This window comes from Hippichthys cyanospilos, chromosome 12 (assembly GCF_059441005.1).
Source record: "Hippichthys cyanospilos isolate Australia breed blue-spotted pipefish chromosome 12, RoL_Hcya_1.0, whole genome shotgun sequence".
Taxonomy (NCBI): domain Eukaryota; kingdom Metazoa; phylum Chordata; class Actinopteri; order Syngnathiformes; family Syngnathidae; genus Hippichthys; species Hippichthys cyanospilos.
The window spans coordinates 5,163,620-5,183,442 of record NC_142380.1 but is presented as its reverse complement, the minus strand read 5'-3'; the positions used below and the strand labels follow the sequence as shown (position 1 = coordinate 5,183,442).

Genomic DNA, 19,823 nt, shown 5'->3' with positions numbered 1-19,823 from the left:
TCATGTGTGATGCGTTCTCACAAAACCAGGCGTATGTCGCAGAGATTCGTTTAATTGTCAAAGAGACAAATTTTCGACAAAAACAAACTCCTTAATTTCCTATCATTTACAAGCAGCTTCAAAAGTTCCAATTATTATCAGTGTAGGAAAATATAAGAGTAGTAGGATAGATAATACGTAGCGTTTAAGGGATAGTGTGTAAGATTCAGACCGCAGTTGTGCTGCAGTTGCTGCATTTATCATTGCCCGTAGCTATAACAAACATGGCCGCCTCCGGAGAAGTGCCATCCCTCATTTAATATCATTTCATGAAACTAGACCTATGATTATATTAAAAACATACTGTTGGTCGTTAAGAACACATTCATTTGCAAGTTTAATTTAACATTTAATTTATTCCTTTTTAATGAACAACTAAATCTAAACTCAATCCAAATCTTACACACTGTCCCTTTAAAAGATGAATGTGCCAAAACCTTCCACATATTTTGCTCAACAGGGATTTCATCTTGATGAGATTCAATTTGCTGTACCTTTGTCTCTGTTGAGAGCTGTGTTGTACACAGAATAGAATTTTAAAGGGAATTAAGTGTGGAATTTGAATATATCAATATCTTAATTTTCCTTTTTGGCCTGAGACATTGGCCTGATTTTGTCAGAGTACATCACGATTTATTTATTTATATATATATATTTATGAATAGCTGAACTTTGACCTTTTGGGCTGATAAAACTTGACTCTGGCTCGTTATCAAACTATAAAACACATGCATGCTGCGCACACACAAATAATCTGTTGTTGTTGTCGTCGACGACTACGCACGGTTCCCTCATTGGGACATCCTTATATGGTCGTCGGCAAGCCTCGGGGATCACTCCCTCATGATGCTGGCCTTGTGATGACCAATCACAGTAAATGTTTGTTTTGCGTCTTGTGTTGCTGGTCTTGTGTCAGACAACAAGACTAGCGAGCTAGCTAGCTAATGAGCTAGCTATATATATATATATATATATATATATATATATATATATATATATATATATATATATATATATATATATATATATATATATATATATATAGATAGATAGATAGATAGATAGATAGATAGATAGATAGATGGACATACTGTATATACCAAAGTCACTATCTTAAATAGTTAGCTGCTAGCTAGCTAGCTAGATTGATAGATTAATAGATATAATTCTGTATCAATAATGAATAATAATTCATGAATTTGATCGAAAATAGCATGGAAAAATGAACTGAGACCGATTCAGTGTCTTCAACATCGTTTTTTCATCGCTTTTCTTGCTCCCTGTAAAATTTTCATTTGCGTCACCAAGTGTTTCCCTCCTATTGGCCCGTAGCCATATTTAACAGTTTTAATGATTTGCCTGAGAACAAATGGGCCGCGGCTACGGCACATGGATTAGTTGCACGTGCTAAACTCCTATTTTTGTAAACATTCAAGCCCAACTAGATGGGCTCCAACATCTGATGATGGGTGGCCTGCGGCGCCACAAAGGTAGGGAGAAGCCGACTGGTCAGACCGGTTGGACCGAGCGTAACGCAACCCCATCATCATCCAGCAACCTGATTTGTTTCATAAAAGGCATCGGTACACGCGGCACATGGTCATATGCATGTCTCTTTGCTACAACTGACGTTTGTATCTGAAAAAGCGTGGGAGCGCCCGCCCGGGATGAAGATGATGGTCTTCTGGTCTCTGCTGCTCCTCCAAGTTCACCTCCTCTGCTGTGAGTATGCCTAGAGTCAATTCATGGCTAAATGAAAGGGAAGACTGAAATTTACTACGTCTTGCACTTCACAAATACTACGTTACAGTAGTTCAAAACAATTTAATACTTCTGATGAAAACTAAACCAAAATGAAGCGTTTCCGAAAAATACGTTTTATTCAAAACTAACCAGCCTGCAAAAAAAGTTAATTATAGCTAAATTATTTTTTTTAATTATAATGAAATATCTTAAGCTACATCCAGTCAATACAAATAAAAGAAAATTGCCTTTAAACATTTGTTCTTTTGTATATTGTGTATATATATATATATATATATATATATATATATATATATATATATATATATATATATATATATATAATATGATATAATATAATAGGCAATAATACATATAGAATAATAACATAATAATACTACGATATAATAATATATATAATATAATAATACAATAATAAATAGTATATATATATATATATATACATATATTTATATATATATATATTTATATATATATATAAATAAATAAGATAGTTCTGTCAAAAAATATAAAATTTATTTTATAATTTATTTAAAAAAATGTGTAATTTTTATTTGAATTTTTTAAATATTTATGATTTTCAATTTATAAAAAGATTTATTTTTTAACATGAGAAACCAACAAAAATATGAAAAAAAAACAACAACTTCAAACTCCTTTTTCTTTCTTTTTTTTTGTATTTTCATTCATGACCATAATTTACTGCAGGTTCACCTCGCTATTTTTCTTGATATTTATTCTACTTCTAAGTAGGACCAGATTGAAAAAAAAATCTCTTTTATGTATTACTTTTTTTAAACAAAAGAAAGAGGAGAAGGCATTTTCTGTTGTGTGTTGACCTTGTTAGCGTGTACTAATCCACACCTAGCATTTTCCACGTGCTAGCTAACGCCTTCGTCCTTTCGATGGCTGACGAGCACAGAAGAAGCAAGCGAGAAATGGACATTTGTGCTTGTTTTTCTTCTTCAGGCGTTTGGAGCTCGTTGCCTCCTCCAACAAACGTGACCATGGATTCGGTCGACCTGAGGCACATTCTCAAATGGGGCGCCCCGCCGTCGCTCTGCGACGCCACTCTACGCTATTCGGTGCAGTTCCAAGGGTACAAATTTTATTTGATTATTTTTAATTGTAGAGGAAATGTGTCAAACATGCGGTCAATATCTCGTTTTGTTTTATGTTTTATCCGGTAAAGGAACCTAGATAAATTTCCTGCGTCAAGCTAGTTCCTAGCGTGTTCGTTTTGGTTGAAAGATCGCACCTGCCACGACATGGTTGAAACGATTGATTTAATCAAAGATATACATGATCCTAGACCACTTGTGTGGTAGCCGAAGCGATAAAGTTTCACCTCTTCCACACCCGGTTCTTAGACACTTTTGGGGGATGTGGTCTCACTGAGAAATGCAGGTGTATGTGTGTGTGTTTTGTTTTTTTTTGTCTCCAGGGCCAATAATATTCCTGCTTTTACACTGGTATCACGTCGTCCATTTTTATTGGAATAGCAGTTTCATGACCACACTATCTTACTGATACTTTGCATTTATAAAAACATGTATTTCCATTCTCAAGAACCATCATTTTGAGTAAAACGCGGAACGAACATTGGCAGTTTTATTCTAAATTTCATGCTTCAAAACTATGAATTTTGTGGAAAATTGTGAGAAAAATGATCAATATTCATTTACTATGTCGATACCTCGACATCGGGTCTCGGTTTTTCAGCCTTTTTTCGCCCACCCTGCTAGTACCAATATATGACTGCACTAACAACTGGCAGCCGCCATCTTACGTTGCCGCTCATACCGCTAAATGTGGTTCTAACATGAGTGTTTTATTTCTTTTTTCTATATTTTTTTTTTTTAATAAATGCATTTTTTTTGTATATTTTTCAAGGTCAGGTTGCAGCCCGCAATGGGCCCACGGACTTCAAAATGCCCCGGTCTGCCATACACGATGGCATTTTCGCCACTGAGGCAGTAAAAAATGCAAAAACTCAGTGAACTCAAGGTACTATTCCAATTATGTAAATGTGGCGAGTGGCAATGTAAGATGGCTGCCGGTGGCTACACTTGTCCCCCAAGTCCATGGTGTTGACCAACGGTTTTCAAAAGGGGGTAAGCGCACCACTGGGGCTATTTGGAGGTACTTCATTGGTTGCATAAGATTTTAACAGGGTTTCTGCGGGTATCAGCAAATCAAATTTAATACTGTGACTAGTTTTCAAATTAAGAGCAAAGTAATTGGAACATAAAACAACTTGTTGCTAAATTGTGTTATAGTGACTCCATTGTAATTCGCTTTTTGACTTTTTTTTTGTCGGGTTTTTACATCAGGCAACAAGGAAGGAGTTCCTCTTAACTCATTATTTCGAATTGCACGCTCAAACAAAAACGGCGCTCGTAATCTTACAAAACAAAGAAAAGGGTTAAGTGGGCGGGAATTACCTGCGGTTCGGAAGAACGTCGACGGCTCGACGAGCAACATTCCCAAAGCGTTGTTGACATGAGTCATGCCAATTAACCACAGACGCCATAATTGCTTCTGCCGGTAAGTCCGCATGTGTCTTGTACTCTGCGTCGTCGTGACTACTAGCAGCAAATCTTGCTTGAAGTTGCAGTCCACAAAAACTGACGAGACCGTGAAAATCGCAATTGACAAAAATAATTCTGGCAACAAAAATGCCCATTAACTTGACCTTTGTCGATTAAATATGAAAGTGACTTTTCGGGTATGATTTGAAAAGTATTCATTTTTCTACAGTATGATTGAGTTGAGCTTTTATTCACCTAGCTATTTTTTTTATTTTTACATCTGCACAACTTAACGTATGACAAAAAAAAACTAAAGCTGAAGTGTTTTCTAACAAAAATAAAAGAAAAAAAACGAAGGAACCTGCTCTAAAGACTAATTAAAATAAGCAGCATTTCAAAAACAAAACTATTTATGAAATCATTTTCACCAGAAAAAAAGTTAAACCTTTGATCTAACATTAGTTTGATGAAAAAATGATTCTCCATATATGCTTTTTTGCACCTAGTGTCAGCTGAAAAATGACATTGCATGCTCGGGTCACGACCAATCATGGCCCTCCTATTTTCTGGGTTTGGTCATGTGACCGTCGCAAACTGAGCTGTTAATTCCCATTATTTGGTAAAGGTGAATTAATTTGTGCTTGTTTGATATCAGAAGAAATTAGGTGTCCAAACCACAGCCCGGGGGCCATTTGTGGACCGTTTTCCAGTTTTTAGTGGCCCGTGGCATACACATGAGTTTTCACATGGCGTGCAAGGCTAGTTAAAAAAAAAAAAACAACAACAAAGGCTCAAAGTGGGCAGTAGGAAGGGTGTAAAAAAAGAAGGTGGCACTACCACTTATGAGTTTATAGACAGCGGAAAGATCAAAATAAAACTCACGTGCACTTCCTGTTGCGAGTTGCGACTTCCATATTGTCCCCGCCCAGAACATCCGTTGCACATGGAGGCTTGAATCTTTTTTTTTCCCCCCCACTTAAGGATGAGGTTTACTAGAAAACAAAAACAAATATTAAATAAATAGCATCCATTTAGAATGTTGTTCGGGGGGGTAACGCTACTTCACCGTTTTTCACTTATTGCAGGGGGTTGTGGTCCCCATTAGCTGTGAAAAACGAGGGATTACTGTATTAGTTGTACGTGAAAAATTCAGTTTTACACACACACACACACACACACACACACACACATATATATATATATATATATATATATATATATATATACATATATATATATATATATATATATATATATATATATATATATATATATATATATATATATATATAGTTTTTTAGTTGTATTATTTACAGAGAAAATATTGCTAAAAATTACTTTCAAAACAACTTAGTGACTTTTTTTCTGTTCTTGTTCCTTGCCGCGGTGGACGCGACCTCCAGCGAGTTTGAGAGAACGTTCGGTGGCGGCGCATGGCTGGATTCTCCCCAGTGTCAGAACGTGACGCTCACACAATGCGACCAGACCTTGGACTTGGGCTCCGACTCGGACTACGACATCCGCGTGCGCGTGCACTGCGGCGCCGAGATGTCGGAATGGGCGCTCCTGTCGCAGGCCTTCAACAGGTTGAACAGTAAGTCGGAAGGCCGTCTGCGATGGCGCGCTCCACGAGCGCGCTCGTGAGTTCGCCGAGTTTTTCGCAGCCAGTTTGACGGCGCCCCGGATGAAGGTGTCGGCGGCGGGCGACGCCCTCCTGGTGTCCTTCGAGCGGGCCCCGCCCACGGCGTCCATCGAGGTGGAGGTTCGGAAGCGGGGCAACGCCTCGGACCAGGTGAGATTTTTCAGGTCGCCGTCCGGACCGGACTTGACGCGCTCGTCCCCGCAGGCTCTGTTCACCGTCTCGGCCGAACAAAAGACGCTGCACCTCCCCGTACGGCAAGAGGCGGAGTACTGCATCCGGGCCCGTGTGCTGCTGAATGAAAAACGCCGTAGCCAAGATACCGAAGAGCAATGTGTGCAGGTCAAAGGTACGACGGATGTGTTACGGTCTATCAACGGTATTGAGCTCTTTTCTTCTTTTTTTTTTTAATCCGACAATGAGGAATTTTTTGGGGATGATAGAGACGTGTTCACAAAATAAATCATTAACTTGACAGGTAACGAGCGCAGGCACGTGACAAGTTGGGTTAAACCATTCCAGTATGGGGAGAACCTGGCTTTTAAAAATAATGACATTGAATAACCTACTGCATAAAATTTTAGAAGCCTTTGTTCCCCTTTGAGTCAAAAAGTTTGCACACCTGATCTAGACACATCCAAGAAAAATACATAAATAAACAATAGAAGGCTCAGCATGACTAGATTGTCAAAATAGGTGAGGGGTTCAAAACAACTCCATGCATTCAGTCCTAAATGTCCCTAAAGCTCACAAGCAGTGGTTGTTGGCCCCCCCCCTTCCCAGGTCCCGACCCCCCCTGGAAGTGTCCCACCACAGTCGTACTGACGCTGCTCCTCATGGTGGGCGTCGCCGTCATCACCTTGTGGGGCGTCATCCAGTGCCGCGCCCGCCGCGCCTTCCAGCGGAAGTCGTCACTGCGCTTGCTGGTCAGTTGGTGTGACATGCTGATGGGAATGATGATGAGATGAATGAGGATAAGAGTAAGAATGAGGAGAGGCAAAAGGCTGGTGATGAGAAGAATGTGGAGGGTAGAAAGATGATGAGGATGAACATGATAAGAGTTGTCTCGGTTCTCTCTGACAGATCAACGATTTGCCGGCGCCCGCCCTGCTTGGCGAACCTGAGGAGTTGTGCTCCAAATTGTGGGTGGTGCCCAAAGACCAGCTACTCCAACCAGGACACGACGCTTGACGGCGTGGGAATGAGCGGAGATGTTGGACCTTCTCATCTTTCTTCTTCTTGGTCTTGTGGAATCGGGATCAGAGAAGGTTCCCACCAGCATGTGCGGCCGTAGTCGTTCTTCCAAACAAGGAACGGTATGGACGCTCAGCAAGTAGGCCGAGAAGAACTTTTGACACCAGCGCCAGAACCACAAAGCTGGATGTTCTGACAGAGCAGAACCAACAAGCATGAAACTGTGGATTCTTCTCAAAACACTTGACGCAACGTCCGTACGCTGGTCCGAAACCTGCAGCGTATTTCCGTCCGTGCGGTCCGGGAGGAGGAGGAATGATGGAGAACTTTCCAAATAACATGAGAAGTCCAAAGCTTGACAGACCGACCTAGTTCCTGGTGAAAATAGGGAAATTCTTGTGGCGTGAGATCCGTTAAAACAAAAGACAAGGTTCGGGTGGAGAAAATGTTTATTTGTGTTGAGGAATGTCATCCGCTTTGCAAACAAACCGACAACTTCAAAGGAGATCACTCGCTGCAGCTCTGACTCCAAAAACCGTTTGACCTACTAAGCGTCCAACCAAACACCTTCTTCAATACATGTTTATATGGCTCTTGTACAACTTTGACACAAAACATTTTTCACCCAAACGGGAAAAAAAACAATACTGTGTTCGTTACCTCATGAATTTGTCTTCACTTTTGACAGACATTTTTTTTTTCAAACCAACTCCCTTGCAAGCATAGCATCAAATGTTCCAAAAAAATAAAAACAAGTATTTATAGTTGGTGGTCACTTACTTTGCATGACTTCAGATTTGAGTTGGGTGTATAAAATGAATACAATGTGGTGTCTTGAGTTACGAGTGGAATGTTTTCATGTGCGTGGGGAAGTTGTGCACTCCTCTTCTGCTCATCAGTGCGGCACTAACATTCAATACTCTTACGCAGAGAATTTTATCCGTCTAAATGTTAATGCACATTTTGTTTCCAATCGGTTGATAAAAGGATCGTAGTCCACATGCTAATTGGCGCTAGCACCAAGCTAAGTTGGGTCACCTTTATCTTAAGCCAAACAGAATACAGAATCAACCGTGTAATATGATGACAACATCGATATGAATTTCACAGTCAAAACGGCACCCCCCTGAGGGAAACCACAACTACAAAAAAAATGGAGTTTGACACCCCAGCAAACGTTATAACATGAAAATACTCAAATTAAATAGAAAAGAAAGAAACTTTAAAAGAGTATCGCCTTCAAGTGTAACATCTTGACCTATAGTATGCCAGAAGCGGGCCGATTCCGACAGTCCGATCACATTTGGAGGTCGTAAAGAAAAAAAAAAAAAGTGTCGGCAGCGCCCGTCAATCTGCCCCGATGGGTGTGGCTGAGAGGTTCTAGAGTTGACCCATCACAGAGAAACTACAACAGGAAAAAAAGACAACAAGGAAAAAAAAGAAGGCGTGGCCGCCTGGTCTCAGAAGTGGAATTCCAAGTGGATCCGGTGCTCGAGGACGGCGATAAGGAGCATGATTCCGAAGCCTAGCAGGATGCCGGCGTTTTGCAGCAGGAAGAAGCCGCAATGGCTGAAGCCGCGCTCGCCGGCGTCATTGTGCAACATCTCCGGTACCTGGACCACAGGCGTCATACACATCGTGACCACCAGGGGGTGCCAAATACACCCAAAATTCCAATGCGCTCTCTCTGTTTTGATATTTTCGATTATTAGAAAAATCTCATTCTGTCCACCAACATGAACCTCCACAGAAATGCCGGAATCATTTTGGTTTTTGGACAAAACTGAGTTGCTTGAAACCACAAACATGGACGAAAAGTGATCAAATACATACTAAATTTAAAATAAAAAACCCGGAAAGTCTTGTTGTTTTGTAAAATAGCTCCTGCCTGTTGGCAGCCATGTTGTTTGTCATTTTTGATCTATTCTCACATTCTCACCTCAAAATGCCACCTAACGCACCTATGCACACATACACGTGCACATTTCCTAAACTAGCCAAAAGTAAGGCGCATTTTCTGCAAGCCGGGCGGCTGCTAGTGACACACACCTTTTTAAAACAATTAAGTATTGAGCACTTGTTGTGGAAGTCAGCAGCTGCCGGTGACACGCGCACGTACACAAACGCAGCCCGTGAAGAGGCCAGCTGACAGTGCGACGCGGGGCGTCACCCGCGCGTGGCAGCCGTCAATCTTTTCGACGGGATCCACTCACCATGTCCACGAGCGCCACGTACATGAAGAGGCCGGCGGTGAGGGCGAAGATCCACATGCAGATGTTGTCGGCGTAGTGGCCGATCAGGATGCCCGTCACCATGCCCAGGTAGGCGGTGGTGGCCGACAGCATGTTGTAAAGGGCGGCCTGTCGCACCGTCATGCCCGCCTTCAGCAGCACGGCGAAGTCGCCTGTCGCAAACAAACGCCGTTGTCAGCCGGCGGACGCGGCGTACCCCAGCGGGGGGCGCTTACCTAGCTCGTGAGGAAGCTCGTGGCAGAAGACGGCCACAGACGTGCTCAGGCCGCTTGATAAACCTTCGCTGAAAGCGGCGCCTGGCGAGGAAACAATCACACGTTCGATGCTGCCTTTTCTGTGTTTTGGCGCTGCTTTTGCTGCTGTTAAAACAGTAAACTTGTCCCTTTGTGACTCACGCTTGACTCGGAATTATACCATTTGGAGTCTCACTTGACTGGAACTTGTACCTTTGTGACTCACTTGATTCTGACTAATGTCTTGGTGACGCTCACTAGACCCGGACACATACCTTTGTGACTCTCACTAGACCTAGACTCGTACCTTTGTGACTCTCACTTGACTCAGCTTCATACCTTTGTGACTCTCACTTGACTGACTCATACCTTAACGACTCCCTCTTGACCTAGACTCGTACCTTTGTGACTCTCACTTGACTCAGCTTCATACCTTTGTGACTCTCACTTGACTCTGACTCATGCCTCGATGACGCTCACTGGACCCAGACTCATACCTTTGTGACTCTCACTAGACCCAGACTCGTACCTTTGTGACTCTCACTTGACTCGGCTTCATAACTTTGTGACTCTCACTTGACTCGGCTTCATACCTTTGTGACTCTCACTTGACTGTCATGTACCTTTGTGACTAACTTGACTCTGACTCATGCCTTGGTGATGCTCACTGGACCGGACTCATACCTTTGTGACTCTCATTTGACTTTGATTCCTTGTACTTTTGCGACTCTAACTTTACTTGAATGTGTACATTTTTACTCTGGCTTGACTTTTTTTTCTACTTGTGCTGCTGTATGGAGCAGTTGCTCACCGATGGCCAGGCCGTCGCTAAAGTTGTGCAGGCCATCGCCCATGATGACCATCCAGGCCAGCGTGGCCACGCCGGCTTGCTGGAAGTGGTGCTGCGGGTACGAGTACGTGTGGCTGTGCGGGTGGTGATTCTGGGAGTGGTGGTGGTGGAGGATGTGGTGGTAGTCGTGGTGGTGGTGGTGCAGGCTGTCCGCCTGGCCTACAGTGTCGTGGAAGTGCGAGTGGCATTTGTTCTCGCAGTCCTCCGCCGTGTAGCCCTGAGCCACCCCGAGCACCGCGGCCTCGGTCGATGACCTCTGCAGCATCTTCTGCTCCTCCTCCGCCACGCCATCCTCATCCGGGCGCTCGGCAAACACACTGGCGCCGTTGGATTCCATTTCTGCGGGAGGATGAAAGCCGAGGCTCAAATCGGCGGTAGGATTTAGCTACCGTGTTTCAAAGAATTAAAATCCTGTTTTCCTAAATCTTATTCTTGCATTGTACAGTCTCTTTTAATGAATTTAGTAAGATTTTTTTGACAAGTTTGTAGTGGACATCTTAGCTGTTGATTGTGATGGTCACATGAACTCACCTTCACTGGCCTTCAGCTGGTAGTCCATCTGAGCCACAGGCTTTTCCAGTTTGGCCTTGTTCTTTTGCTCCTGTGCACAACAAAATGACACATATCAGCCCCTTTCACGCTGACGGTAGAGCTGGTGCTCTTCACAAACAAGCAGGCCTATGCTTCATCTGACGAGGAGCCCAATCTAGCATTTTCAGGTTTTCAGGTTCCCTAGGTTCAAAAGTTGTGATCCAATGATGCTCTGCACTAAGTTGAATGGATGCAGTACCTCATGTTTCCAGCAGAGGAAGCAATCGTTGGATGAAATATTTCAGTTTGTCAGTTGGGAGGCTGTGATTTTTTTTTTTTTTTCTTAACACGTCTCCTCAAAACCGCACACCCAGTTCTTCATCAAAAAGAAGCGCGTCGTGAGCGTCTGTGTGAAAGGGGCTACGCTTTGTAGTTTTAGACAACGGAAAACGTGCCGTCTCACCTTCTTCTTCCTTTCTTTATATATTTTTCCGAGCGTCAGGAAATGCTCAATGAGAAACATCAAGTAGACGCCGCCCAGAGCCGTCAGACCCTTCCACATGGCGTCCAGTTCGTCCCTGTCGTGTTCGTCCCCATTGTGTGCATGATGCCCGGAATGCTGATGTCCGATCTGAGACTGTGTGAGAGGCAAACCAGGCAAGATGACTGTGTTACAAATCACACCTTAGCCACTAAAAATGTGTGCGCAGAAATATAATTGCACAACTTAAGATATTACAGGGACAGTTTAGGTGTCTTTTCAAATTATAAGCCAATTAAATGGAACAAGGAGCAACTTACTGCTAAACTGTGTTATAGTGATTCATTTGCAAAATCTTATATGCATGTATATTTTCTTGAGTTTACACAGATGTATATCGTCATTATTTGTGCAATTTTCCAGGAGACGAACCAGAAATAAAACATGATGTTACGCAACTTATCTTCTGGAGTTCCTGAATAAAGTACACTTAAAAATACCATTCAAAACCAAGACATTCAATGTTTTTTTAATACAGAAATTCTTTACGCTGATTAGGAGGTACTTGGCAAAAAAAAAAAATCTCACAGGGTGTACATCATTGAAAAAATGGTTAAGAAACACTGCACTAAATGAAAATCCCTTTAGAGAATAAATTCTCTACAACACATAAAAAAAGGAGGCCAGACTTGTGCGTGGCAAGCGCACTCACGTGTGGGATGAGGTGGAGAAAGGCGTCGCCGCTCAGCGTGCCGACAGCCAGCGCCACCAGGAAGCTGAGGAGGAACTTGAAGAAGACTCTGTTCATGAGCGGCATGAGCACCACGCCCACAAGAGACAGCAGGCTGATGACGGTGATGGACAGGAAACCTCCCACCCACGCTGACGTGGAGGAAGTCACAAATCAGACTCAAGCCTTCAACCTTTGACCTTCAAGTCAGCCCCAAGTCACCTGTTGTGATGCTTTTACTGCTCACAGCGTGGTCGTCATGGTGACCATGGTCATGTTCTGAAAAAGAGGTGAACGTTAAAAACAACCAGACCGGGCAATCTGTACAATGGATACTGAAAATTGGAAACTGGAATTCAATAATGGTGGAATAAAAATGGAATGTGGGAACTTTCAAAATGTGGAAAATATTTGGCAGTTGGGATTGTTTAACTAGGAATTACGAATAATGTGGAAAAACTAAACAATGTGGCATTAACTTTGGAGTACCACAAGGATCCTTTCTTGGTCCCAAACTGTTTACGTTGGACATGAAAATATTAAATGCGGTCATGAAATCTGGGGATAAAGAAGCAAAATAAAGTCCTGGAAGTCATTGTTGAATTGGCGCCATCCTCACCGTCCCCTCGGTGCATGATGCATGCGCCGGCGTCAATCTGGTGCAGGAGCGCTGGGCAAAGTAAGGCCAAGTCGGCTGGGCTCACGCCGGCCTCGTGTGTCATCCCGTGAGACCGCAAGATGCTGCTTGCGTTCTGACACTGACCGTGGATAAAAATAAAAATGTCACGAAAATATACGTTTTCTGATTTTTAAAACAAAAAAACTTGTTTTGTTTCTTCAAAACAATGAGAACATGGAAAACGGTCATAAATACATTCTATATCATATGTGTCAAACTCAAAGCCCGGGGGCCACATCCGGATGTAGACATACCTCAACATGCTGATGGTGGCGGTCGCCATGGTGATGGCTTTCATCGTGCGTGTGTCCATTCGCCTTGTGCATCGGACTGTTGATGGCGTCATCAACCAGCGTGCTGGCATTGGCCGCGGCGTGGTCGCCCACGCTCCGTCTTTGCCTCTTTTTGGGGGTCCCGGCGGAAGCCCGGTGCGTCTCGTCGTCATGGTCGTGACGGCGATGCTGCGACTCGTCGTCATGGTCGTGACGGCGATGCTGCGACTCGTCGTCATGGTCGTGACGGTGATGCTGCGACTCGTCGTCATGGTCGTGATGCTGCGACTCGTCGCCATGGTCGTGATCGTGATGCTGCGACTCGTCGTCATGGTCGTGATCGTGATGCTGGACTGTTATGTTTCTGATGTGGTCCAAACCCACGTTCTGCAGGAGGCGCTTCAAGCCCGCTAGGGAGATGCTCCCATTTTCGCCATACCTGAAACAAGACACGTTGTCACAAAGGGGATTTAGATGGGGGATTCAATTTGTACCGGGGGCCCCTGTCACATATTTGAATTAACAATACTCGGCCCCCAAAATTATAGGACTACAGGATCACAGTGTTTTGATTTTCAATTATTTAGTGTATAAAAAAAAAAACTACACAGGAAGCAAACCAAGAGCAGCCCAAAATCAACAGCACATGCCATACATTAAAAAGAAAAAACTGAATTGTCAGTGTCAAAATCTACAGGAAGTGACTTGCTCGAAAATCAAGAACAAGTGATACGGAAGTGGATAAAAGGAAAAAAAATATTCTTGAATCATTACAACCTCTTTTCATATTTCCAAAAATCTTCTGGATTGAATATAAATGTCTTTTGTGTGTTTGTGTTATTTCCCTGTGTGAAAAAGAAGTAAAAAGTCAACAATTTTTTTGGGACACATTAATTAATTAAAAAACTAACATATGAATACCTTTTCAGTGTTACAAATTACAGTACCAACAAGCTTTTTCTTCAAATAATATCTTATTCTCTTAAGCACTTCTTAACTTCCATTTGTGTATATTAGCTTGCTTTTTGCATGTTTCCAAACACAACAACACAAAAGATGTGTTCAAATTCACAGGCCGTGCCCTCGAGGAACATTCGCAGGTTGGGTCCTTCAAAGGGTTCCTCCTCACTTTGACCATAGAAACTGGCAATTCGAACCGATGCAGCACAGAAGAAGACCGGGGCAACATACCGCAGGCTGGGAATGAGTGCTCCCATTGCCATGGAAACAAAGACCAGATTTGCAGACCGCGGAGATTTGGACGCTCGAGTGCGTGCCAGAACTTAACTCATGTGACCATTGGAGGATGCAGCCTATGACTTGGGACACAGCCAAGTGCGGTGACCCAATTTGGCGGTGAGAGGTGCTGACCTGTCGAAGAGCGCCTCCAGGTGTCTCTTCTGGTTCTGCTTAGCCTGCTGTGGGTCTACCACCGCAGATGGGGCGCGGCCGGCATCGACGCAATCGGTCCCGACCGAGATGTCTCCGGCCGACAGCGCCGCTGCCATCGTCAGGACCAACGTCAAGACCAGGAACGGGGCATCCCTCCTCACCTCCTGCCATGACATCTCTGTGGCACAAAACCAGCATTTAGCAAACAGCGTCCAAAACCAAGAGACTTTGTAAAGTCTAGGAGATATAAAAACTAATGTGAAAACAAGGGGAAAAGAAAGCTAGGAGACAAAACAAGCACAACAGAAGGAAACGAAGCATCAAGGAAGCTATGGGACCAAAAAAAAAGTGGGGGGGCAGGGAAACTAGGGGCTAGGAGACAAGGAGTCACGTCGTGAAGGAAATAAACTGACAAGGCGGATAGGAGATTAACTGTAACTTCAAAGAAAACTACAGTACATTGGTTGTAGTTTAATTGCTTATCCGGAGACAGACAGATGCTAGAGAACTTTTAAGAGATGAAAGAACAAAGGTTAAAAGGAGCCGAACTGATGAAGTAGAGTAAAAAACATTAAATAAAAATATTAATAACCGTACTTTTTACTCTCATGAGAGGTGAATAGTTGAACACATTTGAAATTGAAGTTTAGTGATGCACAGAATGTGGCCAAGACATGAAAGAATTGGCAGAAATCAAGATCATCGTTTCAATTATTTGATTAAATGAATTGTAATCTAAAAAGTAATCTACATGGGTAAACGAAGTAATCTAATTACAGTTTCTAATTACGTGTATGGTAAAAAAAAAAAAAGCGATGCGATGAATGTCTGCCGATTCCGGAAATAAGTCGAGTTGAAAGCCGGGATTCATTTAACTCAGTGTCCGTTCAAGATGAAGTGATTTTAAATCGACTAACTCGTTGTGTTAAGTGGGCACTTTTCTGTATGGAGTCTGGGTGTCGTCATGCTCCGCGAGCGGCCAGGCGGCTCGTCCTTTTCAGAACCAACAAATTTGATCTCGTGATTTATTGTGACGTTCAATTAGGTTTATTGTAACGTTGATTACCAACATTCATATTTTGTGATTTTTAACACTCGAGATGTTTAAGTCAGCTAGCTGGGTTAGCATCGTGCTAGCTGCAGATCAGCGTCTACTTCCATTGAGGACGCCTCGGGACGCCACAGCCGGCTGGCCGGGAATGGAGGACGGCAAACCGGATGATGCCCTAAGGCCCCGCCGTTGATGCCAAAATGAAGAACCGAATCAAACAGACACGTGCGAAACGAGCAACGTCGACGTCAAAGTGAGCCCACAGTACATAAACACGAGCACGTTGTTTTATGCGCTCGGCACTAAATCGTCTAGTTTGGTGCCGTGTGCACAAAAAGGCGTTAAACCCGGAAACGACGCCAGCGCCATCATGTCCGCGGCATCTCCAACGACAAAGGCGCCGCATCGACGAATGGAAAGCAAATTACCTTCTTCTTGTGCGTCGTTCTCCGGCGCGATGCTGCTCGGTCGAAAGGGAATTCTGAGTTTGTTCGGTGATGTTTTCAGGGACTGCGGGAAATCAAAGAAACGAGTTGAAGTCGAGTGACCGGGTGGAGAGGCGAAGGGGTGGGACGAAGTATAAAATTCGCGTTGTGATTGGCTGGCGGAGATGTCAACGAAGCCAAACTACTTCTGTGTGTTTGATGTTGGAACGTTCACTTGATGCCACAACCGATGGATCATCTTCTAAATTTACTTTTTATTAACTCGATTTGATCTCCGACTCAAAAAATAAACCACTCGGTGTTTAGGGTTTGCGTTTTTACTTTTATTTCCCAACGTGTTTCAGTTGAGTTTAAAATTGGCCCGTTTTTAATCGTTTTTGTTGAAATAGTCACCCTTTCTCTTCACTTGCTTCTCTGTGTTTTAGCAAGGATGTCCACAAAAAATCCCTTTCGGTAATAAACTCAAATTAAAAATCTCAATTCATCATCTCGTCAAAAAAAACGTGATGGTTAAGACGCTTTACAGCTGGAGCTTTCGCACGTCCCAGCTGAGACAATATTTGACAAGCTGAACGTCAAGGGCAAACGAAACCTGTTGGAAAAACTGTAACACAAACAATGAATGTTACTAAAACACTTGTAAACATTTAGGTCCTTGACTACGTTTCAACATTTCAATGTTCGTTTTCGGCTAGCGTTGTCGTTTGCGTACATGACCACAGAGCGCCGCTGTAGTGCAGATACAGTACTGCTCAGTCAACGGACTTATGTTGCATACAATAATTAATAATTACTAATCAATGGCGTCAGGCGGACTCATCATAACTCCAAAATCTTCTTTTAGGGTCACCCCAAATATTTCAAATGTATTCAACCATTACCATTGCAGCGTGCAAAAAAGAAAATCCATTTTCAACACTTTAGATAGGTCATTTGTAAAATAATAATAAATAGCTAAATAACGTCCATACACTTGGACTGAACAACGGTATAGAATAAAACGGTATAAAATAAAAATATATGCCTAAGTCATATTTCATATATTTGGAAAACAAGAACAGTATAACAATAAATAAATATTTTTCCGTTTGCTTACATCTTCACACACATTGTAATTGTGTAACAATATCACACAAAATAGTTATTTCTTGCTTGCCAAAATATCGAAATACTGTATGATTTATGCAATACTTTGTGTCTGATGTTTACCATGAACATTACTCATGATTTACAGATTTTTTTTTACATAAACTGAATACAAATAAAAACGATAATCAATTATGAAAATGTATGTTTACATGCACATTTGAACTTCATATGAGTGCATAAATACGCATTATGAACCCGGTTTATAAATTGGGAGGATTTTTCATGGCCACTCGGTGCAGCTGCTTTATTTTTTTTTTAGAATACACACACATGGCGTCAAGGGTTGTAAAATCAGACATCGAAGGCATTTTGCATTTATGTTAGCACTAAAGTATCTTGGTGCTTTTTTTTTTTTGAGGAGACCCAATCACACTTCGACATCCTGAACATTTCCAGCACAATACAATGCAAGACAATACATCTGGACGGATGTTTGGCCTTGATCGTCACGGTTACGCCAGTGAAAACAGGCAAGTCTTCAGAAGTTGATCGAGCCTCCGCCAGCGGGACTCTGCAGGAGCGACGTTCTAATAACAAGACGAGGAATGTTAAGCGGGAGCGGACGACTTCTGAGAACGTTTCAACTTTCGAGGGCGTGTGAAGTTGCGTCGGGTCAAATCGTTTTAACGTCACGAGCTGCGAGGCTGCTGCCGCGTCCATGGGAACAAATGAAAAGCTCCAAAAGGAAGAAAGATTCTCCTAAGTGGATTGGAAAGAAATCCTCTTTGCGGACTTTATTACAGTCTGGAGTCTGTCAGCTCTGCTGGCTTTCTCATCCCGATTATTGGGATCTCATCCCAAAAGCGCCATCTCCTCATCCAATAACGCCGCCAAGATGGGCATTTGCGCAGAATGACCCGGCTTCCGCTTGTTCTAGCATGTGACCCATTTGTCTGCTTCACACACATTTAGCGATGATTAGTTTGACCTTTTCCCCTCCCTTGGGATCAAAATCAACTCGGGCCCAGTTATCCGTCCTCTCGAAAGACCTTCCGGAAGATTCCCTTGCGCCGTGGGCCGTGCAAATGTGGGCAATCTCTTTAGGAAATAATAAAAACGTTTTCATGAAACAATACTCCAAAACTTAAAAAAAAAATATATGACTGTGGGGTATTATGGAGAAAGTGGGACAGGTTTCGCATATCATCAAATTTTATAAGTGTTAGCATATTACAGTGGCCCGCCAGGCTTTTTCTTCCCCTTCCGCCAGGCTAGGCGCACTCTTCCCACTGAATAACAATCGCAGGCTGCCATGCATATAGTTGATGGAACTCCTCTGTTTTTATTTGCCAAGGCAAAACAAAAACATTTTGATTTTCAACTGTGACTGGTTAAATGCAGGCACCCAGTACACCAAAAACTCCCGTCCTATGTAAACGAAACACATGGGCCGCTATCAACAAGTTGGCATTTGAAGCAGGATGTGAGGTGAAAAAGTTTCCGTGGCGACCGCTCGCTTATCAGGGGTTACGCTTGGACCACCCGCCAGCGCTCCCTGCGGGACGGCCGGGATTATCCTTCCGCGGCTCCGCGGGGGCAACAGAGAAGCTGCCGTGGCCGCAGATGGTGCGACTGATTGGGGACCGGACCGTGGGACAACCGCGCTGTCTCCATAAGATTGTAATCATGTGATAAGCATGTTATAACTAAGTAATAATCATGTTATAACCATGTGACATTTAATAAGCATGCTATAACCATGTAATGACCATGCGACAAGCATATCCCGCTCACGCCGATGTGCCCACGATGTAGTGGTGTTGTGCGAATGCTGCGTGCCGACTCAGCAAAAAAAATAAGCAGTGGCGTGCATGCAGACATATGGCGCCCCAAATAATCTGAGATTTTGTTTCAATCTTCCAAGTGGCCAGCAAGGCGGATGAAGATTAGTCGTCCAAAAAAGTTGCAGATCCCCACCCAAGTCCTATTTAGCGCTGAATTTGCCAAGACTTCCTTCAACAAACGAGCGTAACTCGAATGGAATGGTGCCAGGTAAGACGGCAAAATGAATGGTTGCCAATCAATGTAAGGGCATATGGAGAATAAATGGATTGGTCGTATATCAATGTCTCAGCACACATAGAGAAATGACTGGTCACCAGTTTGCAGATATGACACATTGATTGGTCATCAATTGATATCTCAGCATATACTGTACTATATAAAAACATCTGGACTGACTGCCAGTCAATGTCAAACCATACACACAAATGATTGGTCACATAAGTGTGAAAAGTGGAATGGTCGCCAGTCAGGCAACATTGAGACAAAGCCAGTCAAAATCAATTGGTCGCAGCCTTTCAGGGCATGCAAAGAACAAAGAATCTACCGGTCGCCTGTCAATATCAGAGAATATCTAGACAAATTGATTGGTCATCAATTTCTCAAGGTATGCAGCGCAAACATGGATTGGTCGCCAGTCAACGTCAGTGTGCACAAAGACTAGTTTGTATTGGTCGTCAGTCCTTCAGGACACATTTTGACAAAATTGAATGGTCACTAGTCAACCAGGCAAGATTTAAATAAAAAATGGTTGGTCAAAAGTCAAATTTTGACCATTGAGGATTGGTCACCAACACAAGGGCATGTA

At 43.0% G+C, this 19,823-nt stretch overlaps 2 protein-coding genes across 4 annotated transcripts; one reads left to right on the top strand and one right to left on the bottom strand.

Moving 5' to 3' along the window:
- Positions 1-1,360: 1,360 nt before the first annotated feature.
- il20rb (interleukin 20 receptor subunit beta) lies at positions 1,361-7,910 on the top strand. Of its 2 annotated transcripts, XM_088429204.1 has the most exons (7): positions 1,361-1,761; positions 2,773-2,902; positions 5,738-5,928; positions 5,999-6,126; positions 6,181-6,322; positions 6,757-6,899; positions 7,057-7,910. In XM_088429204.1, the coding sequence occupies exons 1-7, from the start codon at positions 1,644-1,646 to the stop codon at positions 7,162-7,164; spliced, it is 960 nt and encodes a 319-aa protein (XP_088285330.1). In that variant the 5' UTR covers positions 1,361-1,643; the 3' UTR covers positions 7,165-7,910. The 2 variants fall into 2 exon arrangements, with proteins under 2 accessions (XP_088285330.1, XP_088285329.1); XM_088429203.1 differs by having other exon boundaries at positions 5,999-6,322.
- Positions 7,599-16,222, bottom strand: slc39a6 (solute carrier family 39 member 6). 2 transcript variants are annotated; one of them, XM_088429200.1, is made up of 12 exons: positions 16,067-16,222; positions 14,567-14,765; positions 13,178-13,634; positions 12,864-13,002; positions 12,467-12,523; positions 12,227-12,396; positions 11,497-11,670; positions 11,034-11,103; positions 10,464-10,841; positions 9,635-9,715; positions 9,381-9,571; positions 7,599-8,780 (listed from the first exon to the last, which is right to left on the bottom strand). In XM_088429200.1, the coding sequence occupies exons 2-12, from the start codon at positions 14,761-14,763 to the stop codon at positions 8,628-8,630; spliced, it is 2,067 nt and encodes a 688-aa protein (XP_088285326.1). In that variant the 5' UTR covers positions 14,764-14,765; positions 16,067-16,222; the 3' UTR covers positions 7,599-8,627. The 2 variants fall into 2 exon arrangements, with proteins under 2 accessions (XP_088285326.1, XP_088285325.1); XM_088429199.1 differs by lacking the exon at positions 16,067-16,222 and adding an exon at positions 15,185-15,952.
- Positions 16,223-19,823: the final 3,601 nt, after the last annotated feature.

What these genes read in the sequence shown, in the direction of transcription:
- il20rb (XM_088429203.1), top strand. Translation starts at nt 1,644, where the DNA reads ATGCATGTCTCTTTGCTACAACTGACGTTTGTATCTGAAAAAGCGTGG. An exon ending in CCAAGTTCACCTCCTCTGCT is followed by an intron (nt 1,762 to 2,772) that starts GTGAGTATGCCT and finishes TTTCTTCTTCAG; the next exon opens with GCGTTTGGAGCTCGTTGCCT. An exon ending in GGCCTTCAACAGGTTGAACA is followed by an intron (nt 5,929 to 5,998) that starts GTAAGTCGGAAG and finishes AGTTTTTCGCAG; the next exon opens with CCAGTTTGACGGCGCCCCGG.
- slc39a6 (XM_088429199.1), bottom strand. An exon ending in ATAAAGAAAGGAAGAAGAAG is followed by an intron (nt 11,104 to 11,496) that starts GTGAGACGGCAC and finishes TGTTGTGCACAG; the next exon opens with GAGCAAAAGAACAAGGCCAA. An exon ending in CGAGCTTCCTCACGAGCTAG is followed by an intron (nt 9,572 to 9,634) that starts GTAAGCGCCCCC and finishes TGTTTGCGACAG; the next exon opens with GCGACTTCGCCGTGCTGCTG.